Source organism: Nematostella vectensis, chromosome 7 (assembly GCF_932526225.1).
Source record: "Nematostella vectensis chromosome 7, jaNemVect1.1, whole genome shotgun sequence".
Taxonomy (NCBI): Eukaryota; Metazoa; Cnidaria; class Anthozoa; order Actiniaria; family Edwardsiidae; genus Nematostella; species Nematostella vectensis.
In genome coordinates, this window is record NC_064040.1 from 5,941,426 (window position 1) to 5,957,891 (window position 16,466).

General features: G+C 39.9%; 3 protein-coding genes across 3 annotated transcripts; 2 read left to right on the plus strand and 1 right to left on the minus strand.

Annotated features, from left to right (window-relative positions):
* The first annotated feature begins 21 nt into the window (after positions 1–21).
* On the plus strand, positions 22–3,779 carry LOC5520706 (protein PXR1). Its single transcript, XM_032365729.2, has 2 exons — positions 22–961; positions 2,242–3,779. The coding sequence occupies exons 1-2, from the start codon at positions 505–507 to the stop codon at positions 3,162–3,164; spliced, it is 1,380 nt and encodes a 459-aa protein (XP_032221620.2). The 5' UTR covers positions 22–504; the 3' UTR covers positions 3,165–3,779.
* A 275-nt stretch (positions 3,780–4,054) lies between these two features.
* On the minus strand, positions 4,055–8,457 carry LOC5520707 (uromodulin). Its single transcript, XM_032365730.2, has 5 exons — positions 8,056–8,457; positions 6,771–7,059; positions 6,109–6,249; positions 5,782–5,898; positions 4,055–4,641 (listed from the first exon to the last, which is right to left on the minus strand). Exons 1-5 carry the CDS (start codon positions 8,056–8,058, stop codon positions 4,274–4,276), a joined length of 918 nt encoding a protein of 305 aa, XP_032221621.2. The 5' UTR covers positions 8,059–8,457; the 3' UTR covers positions 4,055–4,273.
* Positions 8,458–11,964: 3,507 nt separating this feature from the next.
* Positions 11,965–14,901, plus strand: LOC116604086. The gene is made up of 5 exons (XM_032365971.2): positions 11,965–12,106; positions 12,927–13,019; positions 13,366–13,521; positions 13,602–13,715; positions 14,590–14,901. The coding sequence occupies exons 1-5, from the start codon at positions 12,022–12,024 to the stop codon at positions 14,727–14,729; spliced, it is 588 nt and encodes a 195-aa protein (XP_032221862.1). The 5' UTR covers positions 11,965–12,021; the 3' UTR covers positions 14,730–14,901.
* The last annotated feature ends 1,565 nt before the right edge of the window (positions 14,902–16,466 follow it).

The window sequence follows — 16,466 nt, forward strand, 5'->3', positions numbered from 1 at the left end:
ATAACGAAAACGGAAAAGCTCTTTGATTGATATATTTTCCAGACTCTAATTATCATCTGTACTGTTCTCAGAAAAGATTGACAATCAAGTATTTACCCACGACCAAAATCAGCGTATTATTTTTGAAATAAACCCTCGCTCGTCCCTTTCGCAGCCATCTTGAACTAAGCTACCAGGCCACACCGCATATATGCGGTTTATTTTCGCGCATGCACATGCAATAAATACTGGACCCTCTTTCACGCGAGCCAGAATGTCGAACGCAAAGAGAGTCCCAGGTCTGGACTAAGCGCTCTCGTGCACGTGATCATGTGACGTTTGGTCAGGTGATATAAGCCAACATACTAAGTGAATGCTAACCAGCATCGAGAAATGGTCGGACCTGAGCCAAGCAATGCTGCGCGATACCGGCAACGCACGAGTCTCCTTTAGAAAGTCCAAATTCTCACATGCAGAACGTCTATTTGCATATGCTGAGCGCGCAGCCCATTAAGCACAAACAAAATGGATGACAGAGATAAAGACCTGAATTTGCTGCTCTTTTTAGAGGAGCAGAGACGGCAAATAACCCAGCAAATAGAGCTTCTAACAATGAAGATCAGGTATGGACCGGCTGCTGATAATGTGAGCTATGGGTTGCATTACAAAGCCACAAAGTCGCTCATGTTTACTAACCGAATATATGAGGGATCGTCAATGCAAGCAAACTGGATTGAAAACGGGCCACAAATGCTTGCCGGTCGTATTGATGAGGGACCGCCAATGCTTGCCGGTCGTATTGATGAGGGACCGCCATTGTTTGCTAACCGAATAAGTGAAGCTGAAATTAAATCGTTCGAACCCGAAGATGGAACACACCAGAATACTATTCCACAGGACAGCATGGGCTTTATTCCACAGGATAATATGGGTTACCGATTACTGAAGAAAATGGGCTGGCGAGGTTATGGCACTGGTCTAGGTAATGGATGAATTGCATTTTTAGGGATTTGCGTGGGGAAGACGATCACTGCACTGTTCTAAGCAGAGAATAGATTACATTAAACACGTTGGCAGGCCCGTACCCAGGATTTTTCTTGGGGGGAGGGGGTGCGAAATCCGAAAAAGTGGACCTTATTTTGCCGGGGGGGGGGGGGGGGGGGTTCTCTGATGAAAATCTGACCAAACCCGAAAAAACAAAATTGATTTTTTTTATGCCCTTGCGGTATCTCCACGGACGTTTATTGTCAGACTTTGGCTACATACCAGAGGGGTCTAGCTTATTCTTTATAGTTTTGTCTATAAATAGCACGTCTATTGAGAACCGAAAGATGACCTTCGGCCGTTGTGTGTGGGGGGGTCGTTCGCACCCCCTGCACCCCCCTGGGTACAGGCCTGGTTGGGGCTCAGAAAGGTTATTGATTTTGTTTGTCACCATCTCCTGTAGGGTAAACTGACTAAAGAAAACGTTGATTTTGCTGCCATAGGCTATGTAAATCTTTCACTGTGATTGGTGAACACAGTTTATGATGTCACAGTTTATGATGAAGAGAAGGTATCACTCATAGGGGGTGGGGTGAGGATAACACTGGTCTAGATGAAGAGAAGGTGTTACTCATAGGGGGTGGGGTGAGGATAACACTGGTCTAGATGAAGAGGAGGTGTTACTCGTAGGGGGTGGGTGAGAATAACACTGGTCTAGATGAAGAGGAGGTGTTACTCGTAGGGGGTGGGGTGAGGATAACACTGGTCTAGATGAAGAGAAGGTATTACTCGTAGGGGGTGGGGTGAGGATAACACTGGTCTAGATGAAGAGGAGGTGTTAATCGTAGGGGGTGGGGTGAGGATAACATTGGTCGAGGTGAAGAGGAGGTGTTACTCATAGGGGGTGGGGTGAGGACAACACTGGTCTAGATGAAGAGAAGGTATTACTCGTAGGGGGTGGGGTGAGGATAACACTGGTCTCGGTAAATGGAGATGATAGCATTCTTTTATATTCTTTGTGGAGGGGAGAAATGTTTAAGTTACTAAGGGAAGGGATGTTGCAAAATCTCGCAGATCGATCATGAAGTGAATATAAAAGGAAAAGACCATAGTTGGAAAGGAAAATTGATGTGAATGCCATATCAAAATGAGTTAATTTTGTGTGAACATTAAGATGCTATTTAAATATTTGTATATATTCAAAATCATACCTATGCCTTTGTAAATGTTCTAGCTGCAAGGCTTATCTATGAGATTCAATGATTATGTTGTTTTCAGGGAAAAGTTCACAGGGTTTAGCAGAACCTATAACGGCTACTGGGGTAGCCCGGCGAGAACTGGGTCTAGGAGCATCCGGGAACGCAGCACGCAAAGGGAGGAAAAGGAAGAAGACTGGGAACGAGACCTACAAGGAGCAAGGTGGGAAAGCTAAGAAGATGAGTAAGAAAGATAAAAAAAGCAAGCAAGTTCCGGGTGAAAAGAGCAAGCAAGTCCCAGATAAAAAAAGCAAGCAAGTTCCGGGTGAAAAGAGCAAGCAAGTCCCAGATAAAAAAAGCAAGCAAGTTCCGGGTGAAAAGAGCAAGCAAGTCCCGGATAAAAAAAACAAGCAAGTTCCGGGTGAAAAGAGCAAGCAAGTCCCGGATGAGAAAAGTAAGCAGGCTTCCGGTAAAAAAAGCAAGCAAGAATCAAATACAGCCGGACCAAAAAAGAAAAACGAATGCTACAGGAAGATTCTGAATAAGAAACGTCGCCTGCAGCGTAGACTGCGCAAATTGAACGAGAAATACTTAATCTGTAAAACCGAGAATGGCAGTAAAGCCGCCAAGAAAGAAAAGGGAACAAGCGGCGCCGAAAATCAAAAGATCCAAGAAGTGGTTGTTATTTCCTCTAGAAAGGAGAAGATGAGTCGCGGAGACACGTCATCGGGTGCCAATTTACAAGTCAATCATCCAAGACGCAAAAAGTCCAAAAGCACACCCAAATCATCGGTGAATCTCCGGGAAACCATCGGTAACTCATCGGCGAACCGAGGCAACAACGATGGTAAATCAAAGGGAGAAAATGGGAAAAAATCCAAAAAGTCTAGACGCAGAAGAAAAAACGACCAGCGTCACAAGATGATAGACTTTATCAAAGGCGTGACACAGCAAGTGGTGACTTCAAGCCTCAACTACCTTGACTTCCGGTCACCAGTAATTTAATGATGACGTTATTCGTCACGTGACCTCAAGCCTCAACTACCTTGACTTCCGGTCACCAGTAATTTAATGATGACGTTATTCGTCACATGATCTCAAGCCTCAACTACCTTGACTTCCGGTCACCAGTAATTTAATGATGACGTTATTCGTCACGTGATCTCAAGCCTCAACTACCTTGACTTCCGGTCACCAGTTATTTAATGATGACGTTATTCGTCACGTGATCTCAAGCCTCAACTACCTTGACTTACGGTCACCAGTAATTTAATGATGACGTTAAATGTCAACTTATTCTTCACATTACTTCTAGCCTCAATTACCTTGACTTCCGGTCACGTGATCGAGCACCAGTACTTTAATGATGACATCAATGTGAACCTGTTCACGTGACCTTCAGCCTGATCTACCTTGACAGCCAGTATCTTATTGACGACGTCACACATGTCCACGCGAGCTTCAGCTCGAACCCTATGCTAATCACGTTGAGAAGAATCAGGACCTAAATAATGACGTCACACGTATACAGATCACAACACGCACACTTTACTTTGAGAATTTTCTTGCTATGTGGATTTGTTGAAATGACCAAATGTTAATAAAAAAACACTGTTATAAGAATTTGAAGAAAGTATCAATTGCGCGAAAATATTCCCGTTCAACACGATCTGGTCACCTTAAAGACAACGCTTTTATGTGTTTGCTTTTCAGTAATTTGACGACTAGAAAGAGCATAGTGATAGGTACATTTTGTCCATTGTTATTTTTTTCTTATACCTTGGCTTTTACAATCACAATTGTTTCTTTACGGTACGATGTCTCAACAGTAAAAGAGGCTAAGTGACAATGACATTACCATAGTTAAAGTAATACAGTGAGTCTAGTAGACAATCAAGACAGAAACGGCAGAAACCATTTATTTAATCTGAGGTTTTAGGAGTCACCCAGAGCTAAGCCCTGGAAAACCTAAAATGCAATGATACGCACACATCCTCGTATAAAACTATAGAAATCAAGTCGTCTTGTCTATAAAATGCAATAAATATATGTGAGAAGGCAGACAGATGCCTATATCCACCCTGATTTTATAACTTCCTGGTCAAGTTTTACTTCTACTGACTGCAATACCTGAGGTTACAAGTCGGGGGATTTGGAAATTCATAAACAAAAAATCTATCCCCACAGTTTTTTATCCTTATTTGTATTTCATAGTGGCAACAATTGCTATTCCAATGGAAACACACTTTGCGCGAGACGACGCCATCAGCTACGGAAGGATGATAAGCGTTTAGCCAACCAGGAGCCGCGGTATTACATATATTCTTTTGGGGACATGACGTCGCGATTCTAGTTCCAGCAGCACCAGAGAAGCGGTACCACTTCTTGCCCAGTCCGCTGTCGCATAATTGCTGTGGGCTGGCTCGATAAATATTGCGGCTAGCGTCCGTTAGTGTAGCATAAGTGTAGCACTCGTCCATTTCTACAACGGGATCGTATAGAAAATCAAATTATTTTGATTTATTCATTCCGGTGCATGCAGACAATACTACCGGTACACGCCCGTAGTGCATTTCATATGAGTTCATATGAGCAATGTTAGAATGAAACACGAAATAAACTATTGAATGACAACACAGCCTTTAACACGTGTATACCACGATTGATTATATACTTTGTTCGCCTACAAGCCGGCTCTCTCAGAAATTCATGTTTTTGGGGTGTCGGGATTCCTGTGGCGAGCAAAAAATCGCTCTTGATTTTTTTCGCCAAAGGGATCCTGAATAACGAAAACACACAGGAGGGCTAGCTCGCAGGCTGATACTTTGTGGTATAATGATTTAAATCTAGAACTAGGGTGTTATATTGTTATTATTGTTACTTGCAGATGTGATAACTCATTAAAAATGTCCCCACTGACCAGAAGCATCAATTGGCGAATTTAATGGTTGATAAAAGATTCCTAAATCAGTTATATACTAAATATACTGAGGAGAATGCTGAGGACGAGGTTGCATTTGTCAGACTACAACATTGAGAGGGGGAGGGGTGCTAGGCAAGGGGGGGGGGGGGTACAAAGGTGTTATGCTAGAAGTATGACGTAAACAAGCGTTTTCCATTGACAAAAATATAAACATTTAATTCGCCGATTGATACATAAGAACATAAAAGCATGCATTATCTCTTCAAACTTTTATCGGCTCACCCAGTCTTACCAGTCTCACAAGCTCCGCCTGTGTACAGTGGAGCACACACGCACGTGTATGTATTTACGCCATCTACACACGTCCCTCCATTCAAACATGGATTACTGGCGCATTCGTCGATGTTTGGAGAAGAAAACAATATCTTAACTTTCCAAATACGCACATATAAATATTGCAGGCCCGTACCCAGGGGTTTGTGTTCCGTGGAGATAAGGGCAAAAAAAATCCCGTTTTGTTCTTCCGGGGGTGGTCAGTTCTTATCAGAAAGCATTTTTCAAGCCTTTTTCCGCAAAAAAATAATAATATTCAATTGAAAGCAAAATTATATCGCAAGAAAATATATCTTCAGAGAAGGATAAAAATTCGATCGAAAATGTTCCTTGACGTACTCAAAATACTTTTAAATTATATGGTACCTGTTTCACAGTTTGCTCCTGTGAAGCCAATGTTACAGGTGCATTTGTAGTTACCAAGGCCGTGGTAATGACATGTCCCTCCATGTTGGCATGGGCTGCCTGTGCAGGTCTCTATGACTACACAAAGATGAATGAAATTCAAATAATAGCGAAATAGCCGTTTCTGATGCAGTATGGGTGAGATTGAATGTTACCACCGTTTCTATTTACCCTTTTTTTATTTATTTGATACCCATGATGCATTGTGGGTTATGAAAGAAGGATTCTTCGAGTGCAACCATATTTGAAATAGGTGTAAATTTATACACAAATCAGTGGATCACTTACGCCCTGTGGTTAGATTGCAGTACCCCTGCATCACGGACGACGCGTTAACAAGCCAGTATATACCGCTGAGCCATGTACTGGAGGCTTGCTTTATCTCAGAGCACGATAACGCAGGCATTGCCGAAACAGCTCCGAGAGGAACTAGAATAGTTAATGTCAAAAAGGTAGCATACTTGTGTGTTTTGGCAACGAACTAGAGGAAAACAAGTGATGCCTTACATTGTAAATAAAAATAACCCTAGAATGGAATAGTTTATAGGAACCTTTTAAAAGAGTCATTTCAATCTTTCGAATATAAAAGAGGTTCCGTTATGGCTAGAAAAATATGGCGCCTATATAGGGTCCTGGCGCACCCATCCCTCCTTTCCACTCAGTAGCGGATCTAGGGCGAGGTTTAGGGGGGTTAACCCCCCTTTGAGCTGCCAAAAAGCCATTTGTAACAAAAAAATAACCCATCCTCCCTTTGTCACTGAGCCAACCCCCCCCCCCCTTTAGCGAAAAGCTAGATCCGCCCCTGCCAGTGCAGTCCAAATACCACAATAGGCATATGTAAAGAGATGGCGTTTGCTTCACCACTCACACCTACCCAAGACATAATTTTCTAGCTAATGCCATGGAATCTATTTGAGGGACATTTAAGCGAAAATGGAAGAACTACTTACTTTTGAAAGGGTTCTCAAAGTAGACGACGTCACTATCCTGGCGCGCATCTCCCGGTCTGTGAGCGATCGTCCGGTTACTTAGTTGACACGTGTTGCTGCTTATGTAATAATTCAAGCTCTGGCACTTAGGCTCTCTCTTGCAGTGTTGGAAACACTGGTATATATCCATATTTGGCAGGGACGTGAAAATGTAACCAATCAGAGACGTTCCTTGCGAAGACGTTAGGCATAGGGAGCCGCTAACACTTCGCGGGCTCAGAAATGCAATAACAAAGAAGATTGGGGCGAGCTGAAAAGAATTGACAGCAGCAGAAGATTGAAGATTGCATAACTGGGGCAAGCAAGGGTACCCTGGTCCCAAAGCCTAAAGCGTCTCTCTATTCAGTGGCCAGCGAGGTTGAGGTCTCAATCTCGCTGGCCACTAAATAAAGAGACGCACGAGGCTCTGGAACCAGGGTAAAGCAAGGGGGAAATGAAAGAAAAGTTATAGCTTGATCAAAGACATGAGGGATAAACATGACATGACGCTTTTAATAAGACCATTTTACATCTAAGAAGGCGGAAAATTTCTTAAAAGTGCTTAGTGAGTAATAGCAAACAAAACATCAAATGCGTCTTTTTGAATATAAATTGATGCGACTTTTTGTAAAGTGTCATTGAAATTTGAGCTTTTCGTCCCTGAGCCTATACATAGCGCAAGGATGATGAAGGATAAAATATCTTCAAAAGCCAAAATCGGGGTATGCGCATTACGGCCTCACGTTATTTGTTTGTAGAAAATTGAAATTAAGCCGTGAATTTCCCTTTTTGAGATCCTGGTCTGCGCCCAGGCCAGACCTTTTTAGTTTTTTTCCACCTGTTTTCATGAACAGTCTAAATGTTAAGAGTTAGTACGTTTAGTATGAGCTAAAAATATCTTTATTCTGTTAATTGAAGGAAGTCTTAATGGTTTTTAAATTGAAAAATTGGATACGAAACTAGAGTTTCCAAATAGCAAGATATTCCTTTCTTATCTATATTCCGCATTCTGGATTTTTCTATCAAATTTGTTTTTAGGAAATTGCTAGCTCATATGCATCCCGTTATCCAAAAGAACTAGTTTTACCATTTTTCAGTCAATATCGCAAGAAAATGTTAAAACTACAAGAAAAAAATAAATAAAATGACACCATTTTGTCGTTACTGCAGGTGAAGTGTAAACTCACCATCTTAACGTATCAGTATGAAGCCACATAAAAGATGGGAAAAGCTTTAGCTATTCTCTCACAACGACGTGTAAACTCACCATTTAAGTGTATCAGCATGAAGCCACGTAAAAGATGGAAAAAGCTTTAGCTTCTCTCTCCCAACGCTCATTGGGTGCTGCGTCTGAAAAGCTAATCCTTCGATAAACAAAGGGAGTCCCAACTTAATCATATTGATTGTTTTATGGCTCAACTTAGTGTCATGCTAACTAACAGAACAAACAACTTGGCAGGTGTGTTTGGCGAGAGAAGCGTGTCACACAAATATCATACCTGGCAAAATATAAGCTCTCAAGAGATTCGTCAATACAGGACCGCGCAAAGAAAATAGTACTGGAGAAAGTATGCCAAATATTTAGTACAAGCATGAACTTTGGCAAGGTAGTAGATCTTGACATTGTAAGAAATTTGCAATAGGACGCCACGCTTTTTTATCGTATACTTCCAGTGTAATAGGTGTGCATATATTTTACCATGCCCAATTAATGGAACGATACAGACCTTACTAAAAGAAAGCGCTTGCTTTAATATCAATACTTCTTGCCACAGATCTTTTTGGAGTACGATCGAATATCAAACACTTGCACAATACTGTATTTGCAATGATGATGACCGTCATCCCCTGTAAAAACGTCCGATAGCGACTAGCAAAAGGAAGGGGTGACGGGATGTCATTAGACTCGCACACGACAAGGGATGACGGGATGTCATTAGACTCGCACACGACAAGGGATGACGGGATGCCATCGGACTCGCATGCGGCCAAGGTAGACGGGGTTGTAGTCTTCTTGGTAATTTTCAATACTGCGTCTGACTGACGAAGGTCCTGGCCCGCTAGAATACTTTCCGAATCTAAATATGGATATTTAAAACAGCAGTAATCTAATAATAGTAAATAAATGAATAAATATATTAAATATATTATAGTAAAAGGCCTTTTCCATTGTTGGTGACATTAGGATCACTTGCCTATTGGAAATTAGAAAAGCAAATAATTTCTAATGAGTTTTTAATAAATCTTAACCTATAGTTTAAGAACCCTTATCACCATTGTTGAATCTATGAAATTATTTGGCTAAAAGGAACCTAAATAGTCCTCGTCCTCTAACACAAGTTGTCGTAGGTGTCGGACTTAGTAGAGGACGTAAATTCGGCGACAGATCATTAGAGGTATTAAGCGCAACTATTCTACAAACAAGGTATAAATCAACAAAAGGTTGAAAAGGTATGTTAAACGACTTTGTGAAACAGAGTAGTTGCGCTGACGTTTCGAGCGTTAGCCCTTCGCCGGAGCAAAAGATTTTACCTTGTCTACACCATGCCTACGCAGACCATGTAGTTTATTTACAGCTTGTCTGTAGTCTTTCTAGTTATACTATTCTTCAAACACGTGACAAAGTGATAAAAACATCGCGCACATTTTAAGACATTTTTATTCAAAAGTAAAAATATTTCTACAGTCTTCTCAAAGATGAACTATTTAAAACTATTGTAGCCCGCCACCTTAAAGAGCTATGATACTGGATTTTATTTTCCACTATAATATTATTCCACATTATTACTTTGGCACTCTGAGGTAAGCTTTACTCACTGACATTTCCTTAGGGTGTCCGATTGAGCTTTTTTTTTAAATAAAAAAAAAACATCAATAATTAATCAATGGCTGTCGTTTTTCTAAATGGTCTAAAAGCCTGGGGCGAGCGCGCTGGAGACCTGTGATATAAAACGTTAGGGACTAGGCTCCATATCCAAGATGGCTACTAGCAAAATCGTAGTAAACACGAATTCCGGCAAGTTTACTTAAAAATTCTCGACTTACAAAAATCTAGAGCGATAATAAAGATAAAATATGATTGAAGCGGACTCCCAAATATGGTATGTAATGCCTAAAAAGGAAATGACCGAGCTAGCTAGAAAAACGACAGTTTTTAAAACAAGATTGACTGATATGAAAAAAAGGCTATTTCAAAAGAGGTTGCACGGTTGCACCCGAGAATCCATGTGTCGTAACGTCCGTAACCCGCGGAGGTTTATGGGTAGCATATGTATTATTTGCTTATTTACTTGATTCCCATCGAAGCACTGCTGGTAACGATACAAAGATTCTCCGAGTGCAATCTTATTTGATTGATAACCAATTAGCACACTTGCAAGAGCTTGCAATTCCGATTTTAAAAATTCAAATTTCCGCATCGTTACATCAAAAACCAAACAGTGTATCATATCATGCTGAGTAAACTAATTGGCAATCTAACTTGGTTAGCTATTTCTCACTCGAGAGACTCTAAAGAATGCTCATCTGGCTTAACAACCAGACTTGAACGCCCAAAGCCTTTGTGGACTTATTAATTGATTGTTGATCACAAAAACAAAAACAACGCATATTGACATTAGCGGCTATAGCCTTACGAGGCGGGGAATTTGTATGTTTTGAGTTGTATTCCATGGTAAAATTCGAAGTATTTTAACCGTTGCTTTCAGAAATGTCAACCAAATTTGGCCACTTTTTTCCAGTGCTAACCAGACATCTACGCCTGGAGTCTTTTGTGAATCTTATGAATCGATGGCAAAATTATTGATTGTTGATCACAGAATCAAAAACTCCGCGTATTGAGATAGCGGCTATAGTCTTACAAGGCGGGACATTGGTATGTTTTGAATAGTATTTGGTAGTAAAATTCGAAGTATTTCAACCGTTCCTTCCAGAAATGTCAACCGTTAAAATTGAATCAGTTAGTGGTGAAAACAACCAAATTTGGCAAATTTGTTAATTCTTATTTTTTACGCGCAAATGCTTTACAGTGCAAATAATGAAATACTGATTTTCATCAGCTATACAGAAAGCTTTGTTAAAGCCATAAAATTTCTTATTTGATAAACAGATACACACTTCTAGACTCACTACTAGACTATGCATGGCCAGTAAACAAAGGAGCCCCGACTAAAATAGTTTGTGTTGAGTTTGATGGTAAAATTCAAAGTATCTCAACCGTTGCTTCCAAAAATCAAAATAATCTTAAAACACATCTTGGTATTGATACGACATGGGGCAGAGACAAGTACATAGTTATGATAAATTACAAAAATTATTTGGTACACAGACGAGTACATAGTTATGATAAATTCTAAAAAGTATTTGGTATACAGACGAAAACATAGTAAAAAATAAAAGTAAAAACGATATCATATCAATAAAATAAATTTCATTGCATTTTCGTTATGTTTAGTGAACAATGAGTATTTCTTAAAAAATGGATAGCACGTGTTTAGTTTTAGATACTAGGAGATGTTAATAGCCAAGTAGAGCAATACTGTAAAATACAATTCATTTGTCTTTACTTGTGTATTGTTAGATATAGCCTAAAACACCCCCAAATCATCAATGTAAAGTTAAATAATTTTTATACGGAAGTTTAAAAATGTATAAAAAAAGCATAACTCAAAGCTGTTCGGATTTGAAATAAAGGCATTTGGACAAACAACCAATGATATTTGAGCATCGATCTTTGTCTTAAATATATACTTTGGTTCTTAAATAAATATACATAGAAGGTCTTCCAGACATAAAAACACGAAAAAACCGTTGATCGAAAGAAACCCCCTTAGATAATAACTTTAATCGGTCAAACGGAAAAATTCCTTTGCAGTGATGTCGGTTGGCAATAAACCGCCAGAAAAAAGAATGTTTTCTTTTCTAGTTTAACAAAAACACTTGGTTGGTTACACGTTTATGTTATTTTGCACGTTTTGAAAAATAATTTTTGAGCTCAAGTTAAATTTAAATGGGGTTTTCAATGAACAGCTCATTCTGCAAGTTTGGCGGGAAATGCAAATATGGACGCTGGCGTCGCTGCGTTGTTGATGCCATTTGATTGGCTTACCACAGCACTGTTGATGCTCCCTATTGGTTCATCAATGCTATATAAACAACTTACTTTCTTGTTGAAATAGAACAGTGAGCTGAAGCCCATCTTCAAAGCCTCAAACACAACTCAGCAGAAAAAATCATGGCACCACCAAAGACATGTTTGCAGCTGGTGATTTTGGCCACTGTGTGTGCAGTACTTTTTGCTCGGGAAATACCAAAAGATTGTAAGTAAGCTTTTAACTATAACATTTTTTTTTATTTCAAATACATTTTTCAACACTGATTCGGCTTGTTATACGGCTGCAAAAAAAAATGTAAATGAGATCCTACAATAAAAAAGATTTGTTCTATTGCTGGAAAAAATAACTTTTGGATACCGATATAATTTTGTGTGTGGATATTCCATTATTAAAAATTAAACCAAAACACAATGTGAGAGCAGGTCAAGAGCAATTTTCTTTTTTTTTTTTAATATAATATTTTTTGCTTTATTTGAGAAACGGTTGAAGTATACACGACATGCCCTAGTGCCCAGACTCCCCACTGTGCCACGGCGCAACTTTTGTTTTCTTCTATTTTATTCAAGTCTTTCTTTCAAGACGTAGACTCAACGGGAGCTTTTATAACGGAAATATTTAAAAATATTACGCGATCTTATCGCGCCAGAGGTTACCAGAAATTTGATTTGGAATTTTTTAAATACTAGTTCAAAGGAAGCTCTTCACTGCGCCTGCAAATCGGCTTGGATGGCCACACCTCTCTCTTTTTTTTTGTCAATACAAATATCTAAATTGCAATATTTGATTGGTGTTGAAATAATCGAAATTGATACGTGAATTTTTGGAAGCGCAAAAGGGGCGGATCTAGCTTTTCGCTAAAGGGGGGGTTTGGACAAATAAAGGGGGGAGGGGGTATTTTTTTTGTAACATATGGCTTTCTGGCAGCCCAAAGGGATGGGGGGGGGAAATGTTTAAACCCCCTTAACCCTCCCCCTAGATCCGCTACTGAGTGAAATACCAATGGCTCGTTCAACTTTCCTTTCAGTTCTGACTAACTGTACACACAGCGCTTACGGATGCTGCCCTTACGGGAACAAGGAAGCGACAGGAAGAAGATACCCATTCGAAGGCTGCGGGAGTAAGTGTGAGGAAACTCAAGAATCCCTAGTCAGCCTGGTCTTGTTTCATCGTTATTATTTTCATTCAATATTGGAAATCAAGTTATATAAAGAAATCTCGAGATAATAATTTAAAAATCAAGTTTTATACTTCATCTTCATTAAAAGAATTCAATAAAAATATCGCAGCAGCTTTTCCAAAATACAGCCGATGGAAATGGATGCTTTCTCCACGCTATTTTGTTATGATGATTTTGTTAGGATGACATCTCAAAAAGATATGTTCTCTTCGTATCGGACATCAGGGTAGGGGAAACGGGTCAACGTGTTCGTCATAAAATTGTATTGTTCTTTTTCAATTTTCAGAGGAACTTTGCATGGATATAAGGGAACTAGATTACTGTAAAGATATGAGAGATAATGGATTGTGCGATATTGCTAAAGCTGCGACGTCTGAACAAGAGTTCGTTTTGCGCGGGCGATTGCGAAATGAGTGCTATAAGACGTGTGGATTCGGATGCAGTAAGTACTGTAACAACAGACAGACAGACAGACGGACAGACAGACATATACCGCACTGACGCCATTATTTTTGTTAACAGAGAGCAGGGCTCCCAGGTTGTGCGAAAGTCCTCATAAAAGTACTCTTGCTCGTAAGTTTGGTTTGGTTTGCTGTGAGGACGGCTCTATAGTCAAGAAAAAACAAAAATGTCCACGTAAGTATTACGTGTTATATTTACTTGCCCACGTGAGAATCACGTGTTGTTGTTTTTGCCCACGTGAGTATTAGGTGTTGCATTTCCATACCCACGTGAGTATCACGTGTTATATTTACTTGCCCCACGTGAGAATCACGTGTTATGTTTTTTTTGCCCACGTGAGTATTACGTGTTGCATTTCCTTACCCACGTGAGTAACACGTGTTATATTTACTTGCCCACGTGAGAATCACGTGTTGTTTTTTGCCCACGTGAGTATTACGTGTTGCATTTCCTTACCCACGTGAGTATCACGTGTTATATTTACTTGCCCACGTGAGAATCACGTGTTATGTTTATTTTGCCCACGTGGGTATCAAATGTTATATTTACTTGCCCATGTGTGTATTACGTGTTATATTTATTTGCCCACGTGAGAATCACGTGATATGTGTACTTGTTCACGTATCACGAGTTATGCTTAATTTTCTCACGACCCTCCTCTGCAGCATTAAAGATCTCTTGCTAAGCAAACCACTTTTTCCTCCTCCTCGGGAACTCAGCGTAACAAGGCGGATGGTTTCTACCTTCCTCCTTTCTCTTCTTCCCCTACCCTCCGCCGCACTGTTCCTCCTTGTTCTCGCGCCTCGTAACTCCGACCTCGACGCCCTGGGTTCACTAGGGTGCTTTTTCATCGTCAACTACTATGCATCCCTGAAGATAATCAATACACATTCTGTATTTTGGCAAATTTTATGGGCGAAATACCGGAGAGATGTAGTGGAGGTGGTGGGTGGGGGTGCTCAACTTCCTTCTGATTAAAATAGATTGGGCTTTGAAGAAGGCAAAAAACTCAGGGTATAATGACAGTATCTTTTATAATTTTTAACAGCATGCAAGGACGAACATCCCGTCGTCTGCCGACAATTCAAAGATCGCTGCAAGACAGCCACTGGACCACGTCTCAGGACTTTCCTCAAACGATATTGCAGGAAAAGTTGCAATTTGTGCATGCATATTCATGATTTGTAGAATGCAAAAAGGAAAGTTGTCTTGCAAAAACGCATACAATTTCATCATGTATGTTATTTGCACATATTAATAACCATAATCAGTTTTGAAAGTGTGTAAAAAAGGACACAAATTAAATAGCATATAGACATTGTAAACTTCTGGATAAAACAATAAAACAGAATCCTTTAAAGCATGAAGTTGTTTTTGGCATCGAGAAGCTCTACATTTGGCAATGTCCGTACGGGGCTTTTCACAATTTATAATTGTTAACTACCTGAATTTAAGCATTTAGTTGTTATGAACATCTGGGGAGAATTTTCATTGATAAGAAAGACAATATGAAATTGAATTTGAGCATTTAGTTAAGCATTTATTTTAGTTGTTAACATCTGAGGATAATTGTTATTGATAATATGACAATATGAAATAACATATATAAGACTATTTTGGGAAAAATGTTGTCACAAGTGCCTTAGTTGTCGATGTAGCTGAAAGTCAAGGACAGACAACTGCAGCAAATGTAATATCTACTAAGGGCTTTTAAATGAGAGTTTAATTGTTTTGTCTTAGTAAGACGTAAACATACAAGGCATGATTAATTAAACCATTAGAGCATGACACTCCGTAAACTCGTATAAGTATTTATTGTATTCTAAATATCCCAGACATATCTTCCCCAAACTGCCAAATTGTTTGATGTTTTAGGGTCATAAAAAAGCCTCATCTAGATAAGGGAATGTCGAGACATGTCTAAAAATCAAACTCTCGCCGCCTTTCTTTCGGCGAATTGATTAAATCAGAACACCATTTGTATTATCAACGCAACGTCACGTGTACTTTGCTTCCGAAATCATTATTTACTTTGCGAAAACAGCCGATCGTATTACCCTATGGTCAGCTGGAAAGGCGTTTTTCCAGCATGAAATTATTACGTCATGACAGCGCTCTAAGTGGTGTGTGTCAATCGGCACTTTGAGGATCATTACAAATAATCTGTACAAGCAGAGCGAGGATGAGGGCACTGAACTAATGACGTTCTAAAAGGTTCATAACGAGAAGAACTGAAGTACTTAATTCAAACACAAGGCTTTTTCTTCGCATTTTCAATGGTGGGATGTATAGAGGCCTTTAATTGACTCGCGGTTTTTAGAATAAGACGGTGGTCACCCGTACAAACGAGACTTGTGATAAGAAATATCACAAAGTAGGCGTGAAAAGGGATTTACATGAGTTGCTCTCGGCTTTCCCCTAAAGTCGGAGCGGTGAGTAGACGGCGTATATAATCTTACTTTAAAGCAAAGAGAAATCTCAACCAAAAAGAAAACCAAGGCTGGGCGCACTGGGAAGTAAAAAAAGGCGAAGTACCTTTCACACATCACAGGTCTTTCCGCCAGGCGAAGATTGTTAGATTGTGCACGATCGCCTTATCGCATCTGGATTGCAGGTAAAGATGTTTCTATTCAAGTGAAGTCTGCATTTGAGGACTATGTCTGATAGCCAAGGAACTGTGCCTAAAGTCGGGCAGGAACTTTGGGCTGCCGTCTCGGTGATTTTCTGTATCGCAGTCATTCTCGTTTTCTTCTTCATTCTGTGCTGTGCTTACAGAAGACACAGGCGTGTTCGGGATATCACAATGGTGGAATATTGTTCCGTGGCTTCCACAAGAATGAAAGCGAACGTTGTAGCCATGAAAGAATTGATCCCACCGCCGGATAAGCGAAAGAAACACTCGCGAAAAAGCGCAGTGCTTTCTGA

Bases quoted from the DNA above. Each gene is read 5' to 3' on its own strand.
- LOC5520707 (XM_032365730.2), bottom strand. The intron at 6,250-6,770 runs GTAAGTAGTTCT...TAACTATTCTAG, and splicing joins CTTTGAGAACCCTTTCAAAA to TTCCTCTCGGAGCTGTTTCG. The intron at 5,899-6,108 runs GTAAGTGATCCA...ATCTTTGTGTAG, and splicing joins CTGCAATCTAACCACAGGGC to TCATAGAGACCTGCACAGGC.
- LOC116604086 (XM_032365971.2), top strand. From the start codon at position 12,022: ATGGCACCACCAAAGACATGTTTGCAGCTGGTGATTTTGGCCACTGTG. The intron at 12,107-12,926 runs GTAAGTAAGCTT...CTTTCCTTTCAG, and splicing joins TCGGGAAATACCAAAAGATT to TTCTGACTAACTGTACACAC. The intron at 13,716-14,589 runs GTAAGTATTACG...AATTTTTAACAG, and splicing joins GAAAAAACAAAAATGTCCAC to CATGCAAGGACGAACATCCC.
- LOC5520706 (XM_032365729.2), top strand. From the start codon at position 505: ATGGATGACAGAGATAAAGACCTGAATTTGCTGCTCTTTTTAGAGGAG. The intron at 962-2,241 runs GTAATGGATGAA...TGTTGTTTTCAG, and splicing joins AGGTTATGGCACTGGTCTAG to GGAAAAGTTCACAGGGTTTA.